The following is a 12,013-nucleotide window of genomic DNA, read 5'->3' as shown; positions in this document are numbered from 1 at the left end:
ATGCCTTCTATGTTAAAGAAATAAAACAAAATAAAGGCAAAAGGAAACATAGAGCAGAAGATGCAAGGCACAGGGGAGAAAGGCAACACACTGATTGCCATTACTGCAAAGCTCCCTAGGTGTTCCACAGACTAAATATAAGAAACTGCAGGGTGTGTACCATGGTAATATTACCTAGATGCAATGGGAAACTGAAATGCTGTAGGAGCAATCAGTTGCAAAAACAATAGAAATTTAAAAAAAAACCAAACAAAAACAAAAACAAAACCAGCAGTTATTGTAGCTGGATGAGGAAAAAAAAACTTTTCTCTCCAGGGATGGTAAAGCAACCACTTGTTTTGAATTGGAAATAAATGATAGGGAGTTTTCTGCAAAAATCTGTAGGCTATATTGTGTTACTGATGTGCAGTCATATTTGTGTGTCAATTCTTTTGGATTAGAAACTAATACACCCCTGGGAGAAAATATTTTTACAGCAGGGGAAAGAGAGGATTTGGTTGATCTTTTATAAATCTGATTTCTGTAATCGCAGAGCTGAGAGAGAAAGAGCACAGTGGTAACCTGCATAACATTTTTCATTTTTTGAAAAGAAATTTTTGTAATATCTTCAAAGTATTTCTGCAGTGCAAAATGTCATGCCAGGTTTTGTCCTTGTTCTTTTATTCCACCCACATGGGTTTTGATTTCACTTATGTGTATTTGCCATCTTCTCTCATATATTGTAATCACTAAGGTTATTTAATGAGTTTAAACTCATTGCTGAGCATCTTCTACAAACACAGTTTTTCCAACACAGAGATGAAAAGAGCAGCAGTTTTCAGCCCCTAAGGCATAGCATGCTGCATCTGCAATGAAAAAGGTGCATGGCATATGGTTTACATGTTTCATAGTGTGGTTATTAGTGTGGTTATCTTCTGATATCTGGCTGTTTTTCAAGTTTGTAATCCTTGTTTCTAAGAAAAAAAATTGGTTTTACACCTCCTGCTAATGCTTATTTTATGAGAGAAATGTAGGGTACTCACCCAAAGCCATGTATTTGTCTCTGTTTTGATGATGTTTCCTTCTTTCCTGCGTGTTCACATACTCACTCCTCAGTACCAGATGTAACAGTAAGAGAATTAGAAAGAAGTTTCTTAGGATGAATATTTTATTTCTTGATGTGCTCCTCACCAGCACAACACTTGGCACTCTGCTGGCATATTCAAGAAAATAGTTAGAAAGGCCAAGAAGATTCTGTTAACCAACTGATTTCTTACAGCTTTCTCTGGATACTCAGGGCTTTTCTTAATGTTTAATGCACAAAAAAGTGGGAGTGAGACTTACTGATGAAAGGAATTAGATGTGTTTAAACAATGCATCTGGGACTGCCTTATGAAAGAATTTTCATTATTGATGAAAATTGATGCTGAGATGATAAAAAGCAGGGTGAGATCTTAGTCCTTCATAGTGCCTTTGAATAAACTTTAATCAAAAGCAGTTTCTTACAAGCTTGCCCTATGAGTTAGTGTTTATGCAAATTGGAGAGCATTAAACTGTAATCTGGCAGAGGCATTTATGCCATCTTGCTGCCCTGAGGCAAATCACCTATATATATATTTCTTCACAAATATTTGTTTGACTAGCCATTGAAAACTGCTGCTGAGAGAGTTTGTACAATCTCTCCAAATAGTATTGATCTGATTAATTTGTATCCTACCCAGCGCTGGGGCAGGAAGCAACCTATTGCCAGATTTGATTTGATTTGATATTTTTTTATTTTATTTTACTTTACTTAGTTTTTATATTACTTTATTTTATGTAAATATTTTTCGATTCTTAAGATTTTCGTTCTTTATGTCTGAGAATTAAGCTTCCATTATGCTTCTATTTTTAACTTTCAGTTCCTGAAACCTCTTATTTTGGTTCCTCTTTTCTGGCTTCTTTTGAAGTTGTCTAGCTTCTCTTAAATTGTGGTAGACCAAGCTAGAAGCTGTTTTGTAACTGTAATTGTGCACATTTTGACAAATATAGTCATGAAAAGGAGAAAATGTTCCTGGAAAATTTATGTTTCTTGGTGAATGTGGTTGAATTAATCTATGTTCCACATAGGCCAGACATCACTGTCCTTCTTGGTGTTTCCTGATGATGTGAAATACGATTTTGAGAGCTGGTATTTGCATGCAAATACATGCAGATATAGCATTAATGTGGGTTTTTTCTTACGGAATGTGGGGTATTTTGCATTAGCCAGAATTGCACAGTGTGCTGTGTGGGCACCGGTGCCCTCTGCGGGCACTGACACCGCACAAAGCCGTAACACGTGGAGGTGCAGCCAGGAATTTATGCAGCCTCATTCTGCTGCCACAAGCACCTGGATCCCTTCTCCAGGCACTGCAGAGGTCAGTGAAAACGCACAGAGGCAGTGACTGCTGTGGAAGCAAGGGCTTTCCTTGTGCTGAGACTGATTTTTCCCAACGTGGCAGATGCGAACAGCAACCCGTAATAAATAAAACAGCCCAACGGTTTCTGCAGTAGCCCCTGGAAACTGCTGTAAAAACTGAGCCATAGCTCACTTCCACAGCTCCTGCCTCTCACTAGTGTTGGAAAGAGGCCTCTGAATTGTTAAGATAAAAAAATCAGATCAGCAACTTGTTGTTGGACTCAGGGGTTTCATTACTGACACGGACTGTGTGGAGGATGCATGCAGAATTGGAGTGCTACAAAGAGGTTAATGCAAAAGATGGTGAGAAAAATGATGTGGCTCTTCAAGGTGTAAAGAATGCATCAAGGTGTAAAGAATGCATCAAAGGAACCCATGTCTCTCTGGTACTGAGAGGAGAAGTGATGAATGTGGAACAGTTCCTCTCTGAGCCACTGCCTGCCCTCTTCCAAAGCTGGGGTCTCACCCTGTGTGGGAGTGACTGTCTGCAGAGCTTAAAGCAACAAGGGGCTGCTTGAGCCCCTTCTTTAGGGTCCGTGTTTGCTCAGCACATGCTCTCAGTGGGGCAGGAAGAGACAGGAGCTGGCCCCCAAGCATGCCCCTTGTCTTCCTGTACCTCACGCGCTCCCTCTCCGTGCTGCACTTTCCCAGCCTGCTGCAGAAAAACAATTAAACCAGTGTGTGCAAATGGAGATGTCTTGATTTGGTGGTTGAACTTCAAAATTGGAGGTCAAATTTGGTTATGGTAGAGTTCAAAACTGGTTTTTGTTTTTCTTTTTCTTTAGAAATCCCCAGCGAAACCCCAAAACCCAACAACATAAACAATAAAAGTGTTTCTCTGGGAAAAATTCCAAATTCCACTTGATTTTTTTTTTCCTCTGTGTTTTCTTGGTAAATTCTGTACACCGAAGGTACCCCATAGTGAAATATTTAAAATGACAATTTTGCTTGTAATACCACAGAGTGGTAGGAGTCTGAAGCCTGATACTGGTAGATGAGGCAGACCAGAGTGCAAAGCACAACTTTAAAAGAGTTTGGATAAAAAATGTCAAGAGATAATAACAGCCTCTTCCACAGCCTTTCAGCCTGTCAGAAATGCCAAATGTGTGCCTTTGTTTTTGCTTAGCAGATAGATAGATATCATCTCTGCAAAAGGTTTTATTTCTGTATTTCCCCACAGTCTGGTACAAAAGTGTCCTATTGTGTTTGTAGGTCTGGTGCAGTAGGGAATATTTGGTCTGGTATTTATACATCACTTTTACATTTTCTGAAGCTTGTCAATCCTGAATGTCATTTAAAATCTTGCTTGTCTTTCTGTGCACAGGTGCAACCTTCCTCCTCTATCCAGTGAATACAGCAAGGACGTTGGATCAAAAACCCAGCTGGTGACTGCAAATCCAAGTATAATTCAGAAAAGGTAGACAGCATATTGTTCCTTTTCTGGTCGGGGGGAAACAAAAAGAAAAATGCTTCATCTGTGTTATAGATATTAGTGCATCAGAGTTGTGTTCTTAATGATGGTCTGATCCTGGAAGGGGATTTAAAAAAGGTGAAATAGGCAATGGTTTGGTGCTAGGTGAAATAATTAAAGACTAAAACCCCGATCCTTTCACTATAAGCAGGGAAACTAAGGAAGGTTGGCTTTCATAGAGTTATTTCATTTACCAGGCTTCCCTCTGTGCTTCCAGCTCCTTCCCTTTTCCATGTGCTGGGCATGTACCTGAGGTGCCTTGGCTGCTCCCAAGCCAGGCACCTACTGATGGGTGTCCCAAGCTACTCTGCTGGTCAGGCCAGCTGGCTGATGCATCCCACAGTTACAGGAGATGCTAATTTGGGTTTTTCTTTACTTCAACACCGATAACCTCTGAGTCTTCACTGTTTTCATATTCTTTGTTTGATAATAACTTACAGAGTACAAAAGGTTAGGATGGAACTCCTTGACAGGAGGTTGTGATCATACAAGCTTTGCTTTCTTAGGAAACTGGGACAGATTTTTGTTGTTTATTACAGTTGGTTGAAATTTTCCAAATGTCAGTAGCTGATGAGAGAGAGGGAAAAAAATAAAAGTCAATGCCATCTCTCTGATTTTGCCTTCCTGAATTTTAATTGCTATATTTTTTTGTTTATCCCCTGGAATGAGGTAGACTGTTCAGGCAGAAAAAGATCTGGTAGTAACCTGCCATGTTCACTGAAGAACACAAGAGAAAAGGCATAAACCAAGGGGATGAACAGGAAATGATTAGGCATAAAGAAATCTGTAATGGGAGCACTGCGAGGTGAAGGATTGTGAAAGGAAGCAAAGCAGGGAAATAAAATACATAATAGAAAGCCAGGTGTTTTAGAAAGAAGAAAGGCACTGGTTTGGAAATTGATGTTTGATGGCACTTAAATGTAGTATTTTTCCTCTCTAGCAGAATTGAAGGGTTCTCTAGTTTTGTATGTGGAAAAGATGTCAGTCTTTGACAAAGTAGAAAAGAGAGGGTGAGCAAGAGAGAAATGGAGTAGTAATCATCTTCAAGAGCTGATTCCAGGCAGAGAGTACCTGAATAGGGAAAGGCACAGAAGTGCTTGTGGGATGAGATCAAAGCAAAGCAAGCAAAATTGTCAGGGGATGGCACTGGGTGCCAGGCAAGGAGAGGGGCAGTGGATGTGAAGACAGGGAATCTGAAAATCCTGTGGGATGTAGATGGTGGATGAGGTTCATTTATGAAGTGGAATGAAATGGCCAGAATATCCCATCAAGGAAAGGAGATCAGTTTGGCCGTGGCATTCTGGATGAAATGAAGAGGAGCAGTATGAAACATAAAGCTTGCAAAAGATTTTACAGTTTTCAAGGCAGAGGATTATTTAACTCAGGGATATTTGTTTTGTACCCTCCCCTCCTTCAAGCCCTAGAGTAGAAAGCTCGCTGTACTTAGTATTTTTGAACAGAAAAGGGAAAGTGTTTTAGTGATGCTATGAGGAGAATGTGGAACTACACTAGAGAGACCGTAGAGTTATCCAGCAAGAGAGAAAGGCAGGAGTGAGCAGATGGTTGAAGAACCAGATGGAGAGAGCGAGGTGCTACTTTGTGAGAGGTGGGTATCACAAGGAGTGGCGGGGGGGATGGGGTTGAGAAATGGGGAAAAAAGAAAGGGAGGAAGGAAACAGGATTGTGATCAATGTAGTTTTCAAAGTGAGTGAACAATAACTGCAATGCAAGACCTTTGATGGGAAAGTAATGTGGAGTGCATATGCATGTGTATTGATTAGGAGGAAATCTACAACCAGGAACTGAGAATGACGCAGGGAACAAATTTATAGTGCTGAAAATTGGCAGAAACCTCCTCTGAGGCTTGAAGCTCTTGAGAGATTTGACACTTTGCTTCCTCTGCTTGGTCCAGAAGGGATTTTTTTTTTTTTTTTAAATAATAGTTGACTGATGTTTCCAGTGAGCTCTCCAAACTCATTATTTTACCTCCTGTGTGTTAAGATAGAGTGGAGGGGAAAAAAAACGTTAAATTTTTTGGGGTAAAAATAGAAACAAAGACTACCACTCTGTCATCAATTTATATGGAAAGAAGTTTTTTAAGGAATTAAGACTGCTTTTAAGTCCATACTTTCATGATATTCGAGGATGTTCAGATTGGTGGCTGATATGTGTCTAAGCTGTAAGTTAACTAGAGTCACATAATGGTATCATTCATTATCATTCTTCTCCTCTCCTCTTGTTCTTACTTGAAGTAGGTTGATATTGATGAGGTTTGACATCTCAATTATCTCTCAAGTGTGTTATGGCAGGTTTAGTGAATTGGTCTGGCAACACCATTCATGGCTTCTAAAAGATTTATCCTTGCCGGATAATTTATGATGAGGCATGTTGCATAGGGCAAAGTTTTCATGCCAGGGCTGTAGAGGCAATTTCCTGTCTGGTTCTAAAATCAGAATTAGTGCCTTTAGAAAATCAGATTGTTGGCAGTAATTATTGCAGAGATGCCACCATTTCCCTCCAGACTTAGAGCCTAAGGATGGGAGAGTCAATATTTTAATATGAGAGTACATTGACTGGAGATACCTTCTAAACATTGCCTTTTGCAAAACTTAGAGGTCAAGTCCCTACTCTGTTTTCAGCAGGAAGTGTAACTGTGCAGGTAGTACAGTTTTCACTTGTGAAATGTTTTTCACAGTCCTTATTTGGGTTTGGAAAATTATGGGGAATTTCCTACCCTAACTTCACTTAGTATAACACAGGAGAACTGACAATAGATGTATTATGGTAGAAATTTTCCCATCTGACTAAGAGGATGTGTGAGGACTGTCCCAGTTTCCCTTTTTGTCTAAAATATTTCACAGGCATCTCCCTTCAATTAATATTGGAACTCACAGTCCTTCAAGGCCGTGGAAAACTCCTTTCCCCACTTTGTATTCAAAACTTACTTTTCTGTCAAACCTTGGCTTGAGGTGGCATTTGGGATGGAAATGTTGCATAAAGCTACTCCTGGGGCCAATGTGACCTCTCCCTCCCTCTATCCCCCAGTATTGTTGTGGGACTGCAAAAAGGTTGGCATCGTTGATGTTTCCAGTTCATTCCCCTACTATCCTAGTCAGCTTGGCCTTATCTGCAGGGAACAACTTTGTAGGCAGAAGGTTATTCTATGTTTGTCCTGGGTTTTATTTTCTTTCCATGAGTAGCTGCTTTAAGTCCCTGCCAGGAAAGAGGCAGTGCAGTAGCGAGACCTGTGATGTGCCTGCAGCTGTTCTTAGACTCTGGGAAAAAATCAATGAGGTTATGTCACTTACAGCGACTGTTTCTATATTCTGAACACTTATCTACAGCTGTGAAGAGGGACTAGTCAGCAGGTAGCATGTGAAGGTAAAAATGCTTTGTAGGTAGTGATGATATTCAACCACTGGCGTGAGATTTTTAACTAAGAAATACAAAGAGGTACTATTTGGGATGTGGATTATTATATGTTTCTAAAGTCACTGGATCTGGGCTGTTTAAGAGAAGCAAATTCTATGAATTTGCTATTGTCTTCAACAACTCTTGCAAATGTCATACAATTACACTTTTTTGTCTAAACTTTTAATTAAATCTGCAAACAAATGCTGTTTGCAGCAATATTCCTTTCTAGTTGTCACATCTGCTTACTCTGTCTAATCCAGGCACACTTATATCATCAGCAATAGTCTAAATAGATTGTTTCCCAGCATTCAGTGAGTTTCAGATCAACTGATGTTTGTCAGTGAGTATTTTATCCGCAAGCTGTGAGAGTTTTTCTGGCCTGTGTAGAAATAATCCCGTTGGAAAATGGCACGGTGACTCGCAGCATTCTTTATTCACCATGGTCCAGCATTGGACAGAAGTCCTTGAGGTATTAACACACACCTCTCTACACCATTTTTGAAACATAATCCCTCAAAGCAGGAGCTTTGTGCCTGCAGAGCTGAGCTCTGCCACTCCTGTTTCATGTCCTCTCCCCTCATCAATAAATCCACTTGGATGGGGACCAGTCATTCCTGTGTGTGTCTAGGGCTTTGGAGGTTACCCTACTTAGATTAATTGTGAAGATTTCTGTGAAATATCTCTGCCAGAGACAGGCTGAGGGTGTAGGTGAATCCATATTTCTGCTACTACGGTGATTCGACCGGAGTGTGCCTTGTTACTTTGAATATAGAAATAAGTGAAGGGTTAGTTGAAGTGATATCCATTTCATTCTTTGAAACATGTATGTTTTTATTTAGGACTTTACGGTGAAGTCTCTCAGCAGTTGTGTAACATTACCAATGGAAACAGTCTGACTGAAACTGGGATGACCAGATTTAGGATCAGCCGTTACACTCTGCAGCTCAATATGAACTTCCATCACTGAATGTGAACATTTTTCTTTCAGTAAATTAATTCCCTTTTTTGATCTCCGTGATATTTGACAAGTTTTTTCTGCATCCAGTTTCTTGCACTAAAGCATGATGAAGGAATGAGACTAAAGGGTAACAAATGCAATGATTCTGCCTCTGAGCTTTGAAATGTCAGTTAAATATCGCTGCTGTTTATTAGGTTCCCATGGATTTTGAGTGGGATTAAATTTGCTTTCCGGTGTTCCCTGCATCTTAGAGACAACTAATAATCTTTCCTGGATTCACTCCTCAAGACATCTTCGAATCCTACTGACTTACACCATTATGAATAAAAAGATGGAACTGAGGCAATAATTTAATTTAATAAAAGCTTCCTTCATCTCTGATTAAACAATTGTACAATATTATGCCTCTTTCTGACACTCACGAAAAAGAGAATTCCTCTTGACTGTGTCTCCATGTAAAAACTATATATTCTGTTCCTAGGTAGTTACATTATAATTTAGTAATTGCTAAAGATCAGAAAAATAAAGACAGAAAACTACTCATAAAACATGTTATTGAAGGAAAACTCTTCATGCTCATCTTGTCCTTACTTTAGAAGTCAGATGATGAGATCTTTCCCTGTAAAGTCAATTAGTCATCGGATTTTAAATGCTTCACATAGAGGTTCTTTTTTTATTATTCCTGATATCTAAGCTGCTGTCTAAATATAATTCAGATTATTTCATTGAGAAGTCCAAAGTTATAAGAAAAATTATTTTCATTCACATTACAAAACTGCCCTTTTATGTTCTTCTGCCAGAGCCTGTGAACATCTGTGCCAACAGCAAGGGAATAAAATTTCTGGGAAGCGCGTCATTAGAGGCAAGACTGTAAGAAACCCTTCTGTATATGGAGGTTGCTTGATTTGTTGGTAATCAGTTTTTTTCTCTCCTTTAATACAAAGTTCCTTTAGAAGCTTTAAACTTATAAATAACTGACATCTTAGTTTCTCTTGGTGACGAAGTGTGGTGGTGCAGAGGACTTGCCAGTGTCACCAAAGGCAGAGCCAGGAAAAAAAATCCAGAATTTGAGTGGCTTTTCTGGTTTTATCAGGTGATGAACAGAAATATGTGAAGTTGTAACAAAGCCATGCTGAGATTGGGACAGTTTGCTGCTTTGACCCCATTTAAATAAATGGCTTTTAATCTCTTATTCACCTCCCTCAACTGCAAAATACAGCAATGAGCAGGAAGAAAGAAATATATGAACCCTAAGCCTCAAGGAAAGGACTGTTGGATCTAGAGGTGTCTCAAAATGTACCATTGGCTCTAAACAGAAAGGTCAGATGCTGTTGATGAGATGAGAAACAATGGGATGAAATTCTGGGTTAGGAAAATGGGAACTGTGAGGAAAAGTTATTTAATCTGGTAGGAGAAAAGAAGGGAGAAGGAAAACCTGAGGAGAGTGGTAAGAGTTTCCTGGAGGTACATTTGGCTAAGATGGTGGAAGTGAGGATGTTAATCAGTAAAAGCAATTGTTAGATGTTAGGAAGAACTTCCCAGAGAACTATAAAAGTCTCCATGTTACAGTAATTTAAAGGGCATATTGATATGGGGATGAAATGGGAAATTTTAAATGAGATGTCATGAAATCGTGGTTTGATGCTTTCTCTTAAACAAAAATAAATGTTTTATTAGTAGTTGTCATAAAACAGAGATAGAAAATACTAAGATTAAAATGATCCATTTGGATTTCTGATGGAAATGTGCTTACAGTTCTAATGTGTGTTTACTGCAGAACTGGAGAGGAATAAGATGAGTTATTGTACACACACATTTGTATGTCTCCTGTCTTAAACTGAGATTTTGATGATAATCATAGTTATCTCTGTTGTGAATGACATTCTAATTGCAAATCTTTGCCTTACCAGAATCACCAGTGCATGCCCATATGTGAGGATATTCATTAACACATTGTCTCACACATTTTCATTTTCTTGGCAAGCCACTGCAGGAAGACTTGCTTTTCATTCCTCCCCCCTCTCCCACCTCCTGGTGTCTTCTTAAGACCACTGTATCAAAGAGTCTGCCAGCAGTACCAAACAGAAAGACAACCAGCTGTCTGATTTTCCATTATTAGATTTGTGAAATGTGAAAGCTATATATGTCCTTGAGCAAATAATGCTTTTAATTAAGGTGGGTTTTATTTTTTCATCCTTATATTGCTGCAGTAGGACTTGATATGAGAGCTTCTAAATCCTACTACCAATATGTGGAATAGTGTACTCAAGTACCTTATGTTTAAGTATAGAAGTAATGTCTTCAAAATCAGTGGAATAACTTACATGTACTTTGTTGGATCAAGAAATTTAATGCCTTGTGTGGACAACCCAAGTTTCTTCAGGGTAACATCCTCAAAGATTTTTAAGTACCTAATCCATGTTTAGGTAACTAATCTTGCTTTACAGTCTTTGACTTTAACTTAATTTTTTTTTTACCACTGTAGCACCTCTTGGATTTTTTCAGACGCTGACTGGAAAGCAAATACACACACACACATTAAAAAGAATTATTTATTTATTTTAAATGAAGATGCAAGGCATCCTACAGTCTGAAAGATAATGAGAACAGAGAAAACTGCTACTTCTCTACAGTCTGTCAGATTGTGACATTCCCACTTTTTCTTTTGTTCCTGTCTCTAAATAGCTTTCACTCTTTGCAGCATCTGCAGCCACGTGATCCCATAAACTTCAAAGAAAACCTGCAAATTCATGACATGGTCACAGGAGCCTAGAAATTATCTTTATGGATAACAGGCCAGAAGCTTTAGGTTAAGCATAGATGTCAGAGAGCCAAAGGCATTAATTGGTATCTGTTTTCTCACTTAACAGTGGAGGGGGTTGCTGGGAATGAGATAATCCAGTTGAGAAGGCTGGTAGGTTTTTTTCCTCTGCTAATTTCTGCTGGTTTGTGCAGGCCTGTGAGATGCCAGGGCTGCTGGTCTTGGGGAGAGGATGATGATCTGTGTAGTGGGTTATTCCAGCAGTCTTTAGTCTAACAGCACGGTAGGTTGGGAAACAAGTAGGTAGGTTGGTCAGCAAGAGCTTGTGCCCTAGAAGCCTTCTCCCTGCTTTTATTTTTGCCCTCTGAACTGGGGAGGTCAAGATCTGGCCAGTCATTCTCAGAATTTGTTATAATGAATGAAAAATATTTGAAATGTTTTTCTGTGGACACTTTGGCTTTTGTAGGTAATATTTCTGTTTATATGATGTCTGGAAAGATTTGCTTGTTTGTTACCAAAAGCCTGTCCTGTACATGTGGGCAAGTTGGTCGGTTGGAAAGCATCGATACTAGACTGCTAGTAGAGACATGGAAGAAGCTGATTCTTCATAGCTAAGCCATTTGGTGTAGTTTTTAACTGGACAGTTTTCAGCTCTAGGTACCAGTGCTAGTGAGAATCCTGTTACTTCCCTGGGAGATACAAGAATTTGTTGACATTTGTTGTTTTTCAGACTACTGCGCTCCTCCTAAAGCTGGATGTGCAGCTTAAAATCTTAGGAGTGTGAGGTTATGACTCGGGAAATGTTTTTCATAAAGATTTGATTAAAGGGACAGTTGGCTTAAGTCAGAACAACACCTGCAAAACAATACTCTGTTATCATTGAGGAAACTAGTATTTAAGTGTGTAACACACTCAAGGGAAGAAGATGACGTGGGCTAGAGCAAGCCTAGTGGATGACAGTGAAGGAGTCATTATAGCTGAGGTAAATGT

The 12,013-nt window shown here is 39.2% G+C and overlaps 1 protein-coding gene across 1 annotated transcript in view; it reads left to right on the top strand.

Moving 5' to 3' along the window:
• Window positions 1-12,013, top strand: part of ST8SIA1 (ST8 alpha-N-acetyl-neuraminide alpha-2,8-sialyltransferase 1) — a 115,089-nt gene that overhangs the window by 64,071 nt on the left and 39,005 nt on the right. Inside the window, exon 4 of the mRNA XM_017804833.1 lies at window positions 3,744-3,836. Coding sequence (XP_017660322.1) covers window positions 3,744-3,836 — 93 coding nt within the window. The remainder of the gene's footprint in view (window positions 1-3,743; window positions 3,837-12,013) is intronic.

Source organism: Lepidothrix coronata, unplaced genomic scaffold (assembly GCF_001604755.1).
Source record: "Lepidothrix coronata isolate B3197 unplaced genomic scaffold, Lepidothrix_coronata-1.0 Scaffold10, whole genome shotgun sequence".
NCBI classification, from domain to species: domain Eukaryota; kingdom Metazoa; phylum Chordata; class Aves; order Passeriformes; family Pipridae; genus Lepidothrix; species Lepidothrix coronata.
This window is presented reverse-complemented; position numbering and strand designations above follow the sequence as displayed.